At 47.4% G+C, this 12,585-nt stretch overlaps 2 protein-coding genes across 10 annotated transcripts in view; one reads left to right on the forward strand and one right to left on the reverse strand.

Moving 5' to 3' along the window:
• Positions 1-2,781, forward strand: part of ZHX3 (zinc fingers and homeoboxes 3) — a 105,719-nt gene extending 102,938 nt beyond the window's left edge. For all 6 annotated transcript variants that reach the window (XM_084776233.1, XM_084776237.1, XM_084776238.1 and 3 more), the window contains one exon: positions 2,566-2,781. In XM_084776233.1, coding sequence (XP_084632359.1) covers positions 2,566-2,576 — 11 coding nt within the window. In that variant the 3' untranslated portion in view covers positions 2,577-2,781. The remainder of the gene's footprint in view (positions 1-2,565) is intronic.
• Positions 2,782-4,099: 1,318 nt separating this feature from the next.
• PLCG1 (phospholipase C gamma 1) overlaps positions 4,100-12,585 on the reverse strand; it is a 38,746-nt gene continuing 30,260 nt past the window's right edge. For all 4 annotated transcript variants that reach the window (XM_084776232.1, XM_084776231.1, XM_084776229.1 and 1 more), the window contains 4 exons: positions 12,407-12,568; positions 12,216-12,304; positions 11,901-12,085; positions 4,100-11,744 (listed from right to left, as the gene is read on the reverse strand). In XM_084776232.1, the coding sequence (XP_084632358.1) occupies positions 11,702-11,744; positions 11,901-12,085; positions 12,216-12,304; positions 12,407-12,568 (479 nt within the window). In that variant the 3' untranslated portion in view covers positions 4,100-11,701. The remainder of the gene's footprint in view (positions 11,745-11,900; positions 12,086-12,215; positions 12,305-12,406; positions 12,569-12,585) is intronic.

Here is a 12,585-nt window from a genome sequence, read left to right on the forward strand (position 1 = left end):
GATGGTTAAAAAAAGAAAATTACCAGTGGTTGGGGTCCTTGCTGAGGTATTTTCAAGCTATTGCTATCCCTCCCTCCCTCTCCTCCTCCTTCCTCACTGCCTCTGTCTCTCTCCCTCTCATTGGGTTTTTGAGATAGGGTTTCTCTGTGTAGCCCTGGTTGTTCTGGAACTCACTCATTAGACCAGGCTGGCCTCGAACTCACAGAGATCTTCCTGTGTCTGCCTCCTGAATTCTGGGATTAAAGGCGTGCACTATCACCACCCTGCTTAGTTCTTGGTCTCTCATCCAAAGAACTGAAAATCAGGGATCACACAGATGTGCAGAAGTAGCAAGATAACCCCTATCCATGGAGACAGTCATGACTGACAGCGGGCCACATGAGTGACAACAATCAAGAGTCCTAAGTATTTGTTATTCCAGGCTTCCTTTATGGGGTTCAGGAGAAGGCAGAGCTTGTTACTAACAGGTACACTTAAGTGGTTCTCTATTTTGATTGATAGATTAGATTATATAATCATTTCCTTTTCTTGGCATGTTCCTTCTGATAATACATTTGTTTGTAATCATATGCCCACCCAATTATGCAGAGACACAAGATAGTAAGCAGGGGATTTCCATAAGAGATTACTAGAAGACATAGTTTTATTTTACTGCACATGCACACAAAACCAATTCAACCTTATATTCCCAGACCCAGATAAGTTAAGAATAGATTTGAAAGAAACTGTCAACATTTGATTGTTTCTAGGGTCAGAAAGCATGTTGCCGTTCAGAAATGGGAGTGCATGCAGCCTGTGTATGTGGGGGTGTTGAGAGGTGTCTGAGGTTATTAGGTCGTTGTGAGGTTTGGAGAAGGGTCTGTGTGTACAGCAGGTGCAGATGCCAAGTGTCTTACTGTAAGAGGGGTATGTGTATGTATGCATAATCAAAGCCAAATAGGGTCCCAAACTAAACTGTCTCCTATGCTTTCCTGCCTCAGATGGACCATGCACAAAGTAAGTGAAGAGAAAGCCAATGTGGCTTTATTATGGTGAGGTGAAATACTTTGAATAAAACATTTATGACAGACAAGGATTTTGGGTAAAAGGTCTAATACCAGATATAGCAGTTATTAATATACACACTTGAATCCAAAAGAATATATAATAAAATGGACAGAGTTAAGAGGAAAATTATCAAAAAATATTTGGAGACTTTAATACTAAACTTTAAATAGTAGACATAAAAACCACACAGTAACCAGCTATGCCATATACCTATAGGAGGCCTAAAGCAGAGGATGCCTTAAGTACACAAGTTCAAGACATCCCTGACAATAGAGTAAGAAATTCTCAGCACAAAAACAAGCAGAAATCAGATAGAAGATAAGAAAGAAACAAAAGACTTTAAAATCAATATAAACTTAATCAGGTATGGTGGCTCATACCTGTAATCCTAGCACTTGGGAGATAGAGGCAGGGAGACTGCTGCAAATCTGAGACTAGGCTAGGCTACATAGTTCCAGGCCAGCTTAGGAAAAAGGAAAAACGTTATAAACTAATTAGACATAACAGATACAAATGGATCAGCCAAGCAAAAGTGATGAAACAGTTAGAAAAATACAGGTAAGTATCTTCCAGACCTTGGGCTAGGCAGAAGTTTCTTAATTATGATAGCAAAAGCACTGTCAACAAAAAAATAAGTAAATTGGCCAACACCAACATTTAAAGACGTTGAGCTGGGCATGGTGGCTCCTATCTCTAACCCAGCACTTAGGAAGCAGAGACAAGATATGAATTCCAGGCCAGCCTGGGATCCATAGCAAGACCCTCTCTCAAAGCACCAACATGGATATTTAAAAAAGATTATAGTTATGAAGTAGCAATGAAATATGTTATGGTTGGGGTCACCACAACACAAGGAACTGTATTATACCAAGATTTTTTTTTAACTGGAGATAAGGGAAGTAGGTGTGAGTAACAGGCATGGCAGGACACAGCCATACCTTTGTGCTGTGCTGTGTTGGCAGGAGTGGCCACACCCTAGTGGCAGCATTACCTCCAGCGTTTCTGTTCTCTGCACCCTGGCTTTTCATGCTCCCCAGACAGCCTCAATGTAAAGGCCCTACCTGTACACAGAGGATGAGACCCCTGTAATCAGCTGCCTGCCCTTGACTTCCAACCTGCAAGTTATAAATGAAGATATGAGGAAGGTGCACAGTATCTGCGGAGATGCCAGAGCTCAGGGCTGTAGACATCAGGAGTCAGGTGTCACTGTTAGAACACAGGGTTAGCAGGCACCAGGGATCAGTGGCCAGGGTGATGGGCTAGGTGAGTGACAGGAGGCCAAGAAGTCTGATGACCTTGACTGATTCAGCCAGCATTCTGTCCTTAGAATGCACATTCTGCTCTTTCACCTTCCTTCAGGCTGGAGGGGACAGTGGCATGGTATTTCTATAATACTCATGGAATTAAAGATTCCCCAACACCATGTAATAACAGCCCAGGAGAGTGAGGACTGGGCATCCTTGGGGCCTGTACAAGTGGTAGCTGCCATGGAGTGACAGGTATGTGTTTTCTCCTCAGAAACAGACTGAATTTGATCTGATTACTGTGAAGGACCAGCCAGTCTGGGATGCCATCTGCCATGTGGAAGGGCCAAACCTGCCGCACATCATCTTGATGGCCAGCTGCCAGGCGCCAAGAGAGCCTCGGAAGGCCTTGCTGAGCTCAGAACCTGCCGCAGCCCTAACCACCCTCCGCCTGACACTTCTAAGCAAGTAGCAAGGGGTTTTCATCAGCCCATCCTCCCACTGTGCAGGACCTTTCCTTTGCCTTCCAGGGATAAGCAATTCAGATTGCATATACCTAGACCCAGAATCAAGTTTCTAGCATATACAGCTGCCTATTTACATTTAATAAAGCATCCAACTACAGACATTTTCAATACACAGGAACTCGGGTTACCAAAGCAGTACAACTCTGATAATGCCATGTCTGTTCTGTGGGAAGCTGAGACCACAGGGACCCTCATCCTCTGCAGCAGCAGGAGTCACAGGCATGCTCAGAACTACATCAGGCCTGGCCACACTTGCCTTCTCAAGGGAACAGAACTGTTGAAGAGATCTCTGCATCACTGAATGGAGAAGCCACATTCTGTGCTAGGCTTGCCTTGTGTTCTGACAGAGCTCACTGTTAACCCTCAATTCGAACACAGCCAAGCTAAAAGATTACCAGCAGATGCTTACCACTCTCTTTAGTTAACTTAATTCTGCTTTCTTATGGGTTCTGAATCATGGACCAATTTCTCCATTATCAGATCAACTAAAGAAACTATTCTTGTAAAACCCAATCTACTGACCTAAATGCTCCCTTCAGCCCTTCAGACTCCTTTAGAGCAAGAGGAAAGTGGTCAAGGTAGAGCCAGTTGCTTGGCTTTGGCCACCAGTGCTCGTTGCCTCCTGCAGGTCAGAAGGAAGTACACGGTGGCTGACAGGAAGAGTGAGGCTGAAGGGCATGGGAGATTTTGAAATGGCCAGAACTAGAGTGGTCGTGAACACAAAGGCCTGCAGGTAGGAGTTCCTGGCAAAATGCTCTTGCCACACACCAAGGGCCTGGCCAGCTACTGGTTTTATGGTCCAGAGGTGCTGGACATCACTGGACAGGTTCCTGTGAGGGTGTTTTTAAAGCTTAAATTTATATTCCCAACATGGGAAACAGGTACTCTCTATCTACTTTTGCCTAAGCCTCATTCATGTCTTTTGAATTAAAATTACAAGAAAAGGTGCCTTTCAAACAATGGAAAACTTGCTTATGGAGCTGCACTAAACATTAAAGCCCCATCTCTCCCAGGCTGGCTTCTCTGAGAGCTGTGGCTAAAGCAGGGGAGGGGAGGGACAAAAATGAGAAACATGACGTGCCATCCACAACCCCACTTACCCCTTGAAAACTCCATTAGACACACAGACAGAGCAAGAACTTTGACCAAGCAGCGGTCACTTTCCAGGGGTCACACTCCCTCCACTCAAAGGGAAGGGAGTTGTGTGAGGATGAGCACGGTGCCCTTCAGCCTTCTAGGAAAGAGGGCTTTCTTTGTAACCCAGAGCTTGGAGCCATTATGGTTTTCTTTTCCCCCTTCCTGTTCCCATACAGATGACCTTACATTTGTCTCAGATTGGTTTTGTTTTGTTTTGTTTTTTTGCTACCTGGCAAGTTTTGCAGCCTATTTTTGTATCCTTCCTGTTTGGGGAGGGAAGTCATTTGGCCCCAGACATCGAGGAATTCGAAAGAATGGTGAGTGATTGCTTTCCTTCAGAGAACAGAGGCCTGAAAGTTTTCCTTTAGTGTTTGTGTATGTGCAGATTTACATATCCATATGTACAATACACATATTATACTTTGTTCTTTAAAAATGTACATCTGATGTACACCTGAGCTTCACATGGAGTCTGTATGTGAAGAGATGACAGTACACTGGGCAGCCGGAGCAGCAGAGGAAGCCATCTCCTGTCTAAGAAAGCATCTGTGTCTCACCTGAGCCTTGATGCCTGCTGGCTTCACCCCCAGAGCCCTTGCTGCACCAGCAGAATTGTAGACTCTAAAAACATCTCAACAGTTTCCATGGAACAGAAAATTAAGTTCCTTGGTGGACATTATGTGGGACACAGACAGCAGCCTGGTCTCGGGCCCAGGTATTCTTCTGGATGGGAAGTTGTAGTGACACTGGCCCTAACACACCTTTCTCAGAGCTGGTTAATGGCAAGATTGTCCAGGTAAGGACTGCAACAGACTAAATGATCTTGCTTCCTTTGCTCTTGGATGGGGGAGGGGAATTGTGGCTTGGCCCTTATGTTTGATAGATAATGATGAGGGAGGTGGTCATGGAGCAGGCACTTCAGGGACAGGCTTTGGGGGCCAAGCATGAGTTAAGTACACTGACAGAGGAGTAGGGGGGTAGGTGGCAGCTACGAGGCCTATGGTTACTGTGACAGACAGATCCCAGTGGCCTTGTACAGCTGAAGAATCAAGGTGTTCTTTCTATGTGCCTTCTGTAGAAGGCTGGCTGTGAGCTAGAGGTGGGGTGGGATGTGCTTCTTTCTCCTGACAGAGGTTGCTTTATAAGGAGAATCATCTTGCTCCATCCTCAGCACTCCCTTGGACTTAGCAGCGGCGGCACATTCTCAGTGTTCTTTGTTGCCAGTCTTGTCTGTTTGAAGTTTCTCTACTTACATGGGGTTGTAAGTTCAATTCTAAACCAGACCCCATTCTAACAGAAACATGAACTTATACATAGGCTTTGCATATTTTTTGTAATTTTTTGATCATACAGATTTTTCTTTAGGGAGTTGGGTGTGTTAGTTTTAGGAGTCTTTTCCTTGCCAGCACTTTGAGATTTACCTGTGTCCTTGTACTTTTCTCTTGACTGAGTGACAGCAGCTGTCAGGTGGACAAAATACCTTAGCCTGAGGTATCCTTCCTTCTGAAAGCAAAAGGAGAGTTGAGAGGGGCCTGAGAGACTTAAACCTTCCAGTCTGTCCCCAACTGGCCTTGGGTGTGTCCTACAAAGAAGCTCAGCAGCACTCTTGAGATCCAGATAGCTTAGAGCTCTTTCTTGTTCTGTCTGTAGTTATGCCATACCTGTGCCCCTTCCTCACTGCTGGCCCTGGGACATCTGTCACATAGCTGCCTCACGTGGAGAGCAGGAGACTGTTGCGCTGTCCCTGTCTTCCTAGTCTCTATATGGACCAATATTCTCAGATTGGAACAGCTCAGTCAGTTCCACCATCACAGCCCAAGTATATAAAGGCACTTTCTGGGAAACCAGTCGAGAAAATCCTAAAACAAAACAGAAGTCGTGTTTTTCCAAAAGCCCCTGCTGTTTCCTGGGGAAGTATATTAGTTCCATCCACTTTGCAGATGAACTTGTATCACAGTCATTTGCAAGGCTCAGTTATCTGCAGGAGTCTTCTAGCTACATGAAGGTCTCTGGTCAGCTCGTCCTGGTCAAAGGTTGGCAGGCTCCCTGTTTTGTTTTGAACTCTATAGACTGGAGCCTTCCCTTTAGCACCCCGACCTAGCTTCCTCTTCTCCCTTTTCTCAAGAGCACACAGTTGACCACCATTCTGTTCTAGTCTGGGAGTCCGCAGGTCTCCTGAGACTTCAACCTAAATTCTCCACACTGCAGTTTGTTCTGCTTTGGGGCAGTGGAGCAGGGAAGTGACTGAGCTGTATAATCCCGGGCTACTGGTGCTGTTAGGGGTCTTCAGTGCAGGGCCTGGGTTTGCTTTTGACTGCGTAATGGCAGAACTGATGATCATGTGGTTTGCTGTTTAGATTGCTACCTGGCTTATTAGCTAGAAACCCAAATGGAATAGAGTCCTCAGTCTATTCCTGCTGGCTTCTAGGAATGGCTGGCACGGAGTGACGAGCCCAAGTGCATCAGACCCCCAGAACCTGTGCTTGGTTGTGAAGTGAAAGCAGCCCACAGGGAGCATAGTCTATGACTGAGAGCTTGCTTTTGGGAGCTTTCTGACACTAGCTAGTAGTCTATGGACCCGGTCCTCCAGGCTGGAGAAACAACACAGGTTTTTCTAGCTCAGGGTCTAGCAGGAGCACCTCTTCCCAACTCCCTGAAGTCAAGAGCAGGGATAGAAACGCAGAGAGGTTGGGAATGAGAGGACCCTGGTTGCCACAAGGACAGAAGTAGGTACCGGGTTCCTTGGCTTTTGGTCTCTTATGGTTTGCAGGACTGAATGTATTCAGTGTAGTTACTACTCTGTTGTCTCTACCCTCCTTGAGCCAGACCTTGCTGCTATTCTGGCAGTGTGGAGGGAGAGCAGCTATTTTGCAGGGACTGTTTGCTACATGATGTCTTCCTGCTGTTTACAAGGATGGCGAGTTGGGACACCTGAGAGGGGCCCACAAATTTACCTGCCATCAGTGCCTCTTTTGTCAAGAGATTGTCATACTGTGCACACAGATGGGCACCCGTGTGTTAATAGCTTCTACTAGTCAATGCCTTGACATGTGTTCCCTTCCGTGGAAGGTGCGTGATCCAGATTCATTCAGGATGACTCGAGTTGAAGGTAAAATGCCTAGTATAAAGCCTGTTCAGACACTGAATATAGAAAGGGCTGCCTGTGTTCTGTCCTTCTTAAGAAAGTACCAGTAGGAGAAAGTCTACTATGTGGTACCTGTTAACCTGTAGTTTGTACTTGAGAGATCTTGTCTGAGCTCCTGCCCGCACAGCTTGTCTCATTCCTGTAGTTTCTTTGACTCAGAGTCAGGGCCCCATGTGAAAAGGTTGGCTGCAGTGAGAGCTAGCACCGATTCTGCAGCAGGGTTCCGGCATGAGTTGGGTTGCTCTTTGTGAAATTGGGTGGGCCAAGGGCAGCAGTGGTCACTCAGTCAACGATCTCTCTCCCATGCCTCTGAGTAGCCTGCTTTGTTCGGCTTTGCCAAGAAGGTCAAACTGTGTCATACTTGTTATTAAACAGAGAAAACGAGCCAACCCTCCTCTGGCCCCTGCTGACTGTTGTTCTTTGAGTTGTCCTGACATAGCCCTTGGGGAAATTGGGGAGGCTGCCAAAGGCCTGCAGAGCCCTTGCTGACAGTGCCCTGGTTCCTGGTCCTCCAGCACCTGCTTTGTGTTCTGGTCTCAGTGTGGACAGCTTTGTTCTCAGGGGACCCAACTGCTGAGAAGTGCAACTAAGGGATGACTTGAACAGTCTGCCTTTGCTGTGCTGTTCTCAGGAACAGCTGAAGTGTGACTGTCTTGGTGCTAAGTGAGGGGCAGCTGTCCTGTTCAATGCAAGGGTCACCTGCTACTGCAACCAGCTGTGAGAGCAAACTGAGAAATAGCATATTCTGTCACATAGACTTTTGTGGAGAGGGGATTTTCTGTTGTGACCCTGGCTGGCCTCAGACTTGGGCATTCTTCCCACATCTCCCTCCTGAGTTACAGGTATGGGCCACACCGGGCTGGAGTGTAGGAATCCCCTACCCTGGGAGACGTCTGAATAGAAAGACAGCCTTTGCCTTTGGTGTGGGCTGAATCTCTGGGCCTTGTAAGGTCCCCCATGGGGATGCTGCTATTTCTAAGATGCAAATTGCACATTTCCTAAATTTTGTATCTGCAAATTTGGATAAGGGATGGGATGAGGGATAAAACTGCTTGTGTGGTTTGAATGGGCTTCGGTGGTACTTTCAATCTTTTGACTGTTCCTAAATAAAAATGTACAGACATTTCTCATCTGCTGACTTTGTGTGTGTGTGTGTGTGTGTGTGTGTGTGTACGTACATGCTTGGGGGAATTACAAAGCTAAACTCCTTTATTGATGTTTTGGGGGACAAATCTTGACCTTAAAATCAATGAATTGGGGCTTCCCTCACTCCCCAGGAAAGCATTGCAGTTCACGTCTCTTCTGCATTCCTCCTGAGCTCCTGCAGTTCCACGTGAACTATGCTGAGTAACGCAACTCTGATCTTGGAGCCAGGAGCTGTGGTGTGCAGACACGAGCAAGTTTTCCTGTGTTCCTTTTTCTAGTGAGAAGTTGTCAGTAGAGCATGTTGCTTGCTAAGGAGGGCTTGTCACTATGCAGGATCTGAGAACCTTCTAAAGAATCAGTGTCAAACCCATTCCTCCAAGACTCAAATCATCTGAATTTTGTTGGGATGGCCTCATTAGCCTATCACATAAGGAAAAGGAGATTCCCAAAATAAAGCCACCTAGGTGATAAACAGTATCAGGAACTGCTCTTGATCCAAGCCTCTCTCAAGGCCAGCTTGGGTCCTAAAGAAGTTGCTGTGTTTCTTTTATCTAAAGAGCCAGGTCATAGGGCTGACTAAACTAGTGTAATACTACAGAGCTATCTCTTGAGTCCTTAGTGGGCAGATTCAGAACATACTGGGTAAAGATGGCGACAGCAGCCTGCAGGGAGCTGCACAGTCTTCCTGGTAAGAACAGGCTGACATACATCCTCTGGGGATATATGTCCCAGGTAGGAGAAGCCTCTAAGGGCCAGATCCACTTAATTAAAATATGAGGCAGGTCTGGGCTTGTTTTGGTCACTGTTAGTTTGGTGGGGTGACCTCACAGTCAGCACCCTTCAGATTTGATATGGTCAGAGATAATGGACAAGTTGAAAGACAAGTGGCTATATAGTCCAGTCAGGGTGAGTCTGGCCAGAGGCCCCAACTCTTTAAGGGCACAGCTACCTGTAAATGGATTTTTCCTAGTAAACGCCACAAACTGTTTATGCCTTCAAACCACAGGGCTTTCAGTCCCATGGCAGGAGGCAGAAAGCCTCGAGAAAGTAGGCAGTGCTCTTGGTAAATGTTCACTGGTAACATTTAGTGATCCCTCTTTACTAGTCCCTGGCCTGCTTGCCAAAAGGACCCCTCTCGTGGCTTGTGTTCCCGGTACCCCTTCCTAACCTTCCAGCCCCACTTTTTAGAGTCCTATGCTGAAGGAAATGGTTCTCAACCTGACCGCTCATTTTCACGCCCTAGGAAACAAGGCCCTGGTAACAGTAACAGTACTTCTCAGCTGTACCTGAGGGTATGTTTAAAGGCTACATGGCTAAGACTCTACACGTCATAACCCACTGGATGGAAAGCAATGTAACCCAAGCTGTCTCATGTAAATAATACTGGATGCATCAGGCATGACAGCCACAAGGTGGCAAGACATTAAGACCCAGGTCATTTCTCCCTCACCAGCATTTGTCTCCTTCCAGCAGCAGTCAAGTTCACTCGGAGGACTTGAGATGGAACTGACCCTGAAATCTGCTTGACTGAGAAGAAAATACTGGAAAGGAAATGTGATAAGGGGCCAAGACAGGTGAACACAGTTCTGTGGAGCAGCATGAAGGCAGAGCTGAGCCTCCCTAGGAAGGTTTGCTCAGGAAATGGAGGTATTGAAATTAAAGTGCTCAGCACCAAACAAAGCTGCCCTGAGGACAGCAAACATGGCTCTGACCTTCTCCTGGGCCACAAGACTCAAGTGTGAACTCAGAGCTTCTGAGGACCTGACACATCTCATTGCTACTTCATAACTAATTCTGCTGTTATGAATCATAATGTAAATATCTGGTATGCTGGATATCGGATATGTGACCCCCCTGGGATTGCAACAGGTTTGAAAACCACTGCTTTAGATGAAACTACAGATCCAGCCACCACCCAAGCACTTGCTGCTGTGACCCAAGCTAAGCAGTGTGGAACATGTGCTGCACCGTCCAGCAAAGCCTCAGGAAGGAAACAGGCCTTTCTCAGCAAGTAGGCAGAGGTTCCGGCTGGCACAGAGGAAAGTAGAGTAGCACCTGGTAGCACATCTCCAAACACTGCTTTTTTGAAATAGGTTTCTATCCCATGGAGACTGAGCTTGCTCTTAGGGAGGCTGGATGTAAGCTATATACCACTAGAAGACGAAGTGGCAGAGGTGACCTCACACTTCAGAGCCACAAGGAAGAGCTGCATGACTTCAGAAGTCTTCAGAGATGCCATACCACACTTGCTTCTATTCTCATTCAATCACCATGTTCTCCTTAGCCCCCAAGAAACAAATGAGTTGGAAGAAAAAGGTCATGAGGATGATTTATTTGGCAGTCAGATCTTAAGAGGGCAGCAGAACTAGCAAATGGCCAACCCTGAGCCCACACGTGGGCAGTGGGTCTGCGTGTGCTAAGTGCTGGCTATGCTGAGGCACCATTGCGCCCACGGGCCTACACCTCCACCTCTGCTCTCAGAGGTGAGGCTACCTTCCCCGCCTTCCCATCTCCTTTGCATCTTTTTACCAATTACACAGAAGCTGCAGCAAGCAGTGGTTTCATTTGGTACCTACTGCCTGACTCCACCTCCCTATGTCTCCATTTCATTCCTAAGGGAAAGCATATATTGAGTCTTTTTTGCCAGAAAAACAAAAAAGCTCACTACGGTAGACATTGCTCTTCTCTCTCCCTGCCCCTCCACCCTTCCTGACAGTGCCCTTTCCCAATACACAACCCACAGAGCTGCTGTCCCCAAAGGTCTTCCCTCCTAGGGTGAGGAGCAGGGCTGAATAACTTAGTTACAATACCACTGAGAAGAAAAAATTAATAATACTGCTATTTTTATCATGATCCCCTGTAACTTTAAGGCTGGGTACTGTCCCCCAGCCATGGGCAATGTGCCCTTGTGCTGTGTCTTCCTCCTTGGGCAGAGCAGAGCCTTCTTATAGGCCCTGCAGTCCTCTGTCCTGGCTCCAGAGCCAAACTGCAGGGCATCTACTCTTTTACCCTGACCAGCTGGGGTTTTAAAGCTACAGGACAATGTAAACTTTGTTTCCCTGGCCCAGCAAGGCTCTTTCTCCTCCTTTTTCAGGAATGTCAGCAGCTCCTTGAAGCTTCCTATGCCACCAACTGAGGCAACTTCTCTCTCCAAGGGGCTTCAGACCTGGTCCTGACCCAAGATGGAAGGACTCACTTCCACATTCAGGGCCAGATGTGTGTGCTTAATGCGAGACACAGTACAGTTTTTTGCCTTCACCCAGAGCTGGGCATGGAGGCCCAAAACAATACATCTCATTAATGGCTTGGTTTTGTCTAGCCTCCACCGCTGGAATCCAGGCTCCAGGTTGCCAGACCAGGAAGGATTTCCAGTGGGCTGCTCCCCGAGACCCCAGTCCACAGCCATTCCACAAGGTAGGCAGCGTCTGCTGCTCTCCAACAAGGTGAGGGCATGACTAGAGGCGGCTGTCTCCATTGACCCGAGTCCTCCTTGGGGCCCTGAACAGAAGGGACAACCCAAAGACACACAGTTACTGTTGTTCCACACAGTAGAAAGCTGCCAAAGGATTGACTTAACAGAGTACTGTTTCTTTCCGGATCCAGTACCGTCCTCCAAAGTCCTACAGTGGCCAGCTTCCCCTTCCCCTCCCTCACCTTCGTTCCCGACTATCGAAGTGGTCTGCAAGATGCTCCTGGGAGATGCGGAAGTCTTCAAATGGCTGCTGGTATCGGGCTTCAAAGGACCCTTCCCGGGTTCGGACATGGAACAGCTGGCTGGAGGCATCCGAGGCCCGTTCCCGCAGGGATGTACCACTGAAGGGACTGAGGTCACCGTTCTCCTGCTCAGCAAGGAGAACAAGGCGCACAGAAGTTGAGGTCTCTTCAGCACCTCGGGGGCTACGACTGAGCTCTGCCCACTCTGCTGCAGAGTAGTCTGCTGTTGGGACCAGCCTGCTCTGCTGTAGTTACCTTAGCAGGGAAAACTTCAATCTTGATGAGCAGGGAGGCCAACTCCAGGTCTTCACTGTAGTTGTTCTTCAAAGGCACTGCTCTATATCCTAGGAAAAATGCCGGTCTCAGCCTAACAAGGGTCAAGCAAGTAGGTCAGCCCCACCCTGACAGCAAGGCCAAAGAAGATCATGTTAAGGAAGATTCCTCACCTGTCTTCAGGCCTTTTACTGGGAAAGTAGCCTGAGCCAGGAAGTTCTGGTCACTAAACATGTCTTCCTCATACACCACAAAGCGGAGAAAAGCAAACTCTGGGTTACTGATCTGGAAGTGGAAGGGCTTAGCGGGCCACACAGGGTTCAGTCCATTGTCCACTGTGAAAGCAAGGGCA

Source organism: Acomys minous (assembly GCF_964271855.1).
Source record: "Acomys minous genome assembly, chromosome: 3".
NCBI lineage: Eukaryota > Metazoa > Chordata > Mammalia > Rodentia > Muridae > Acomys > Acomys minous.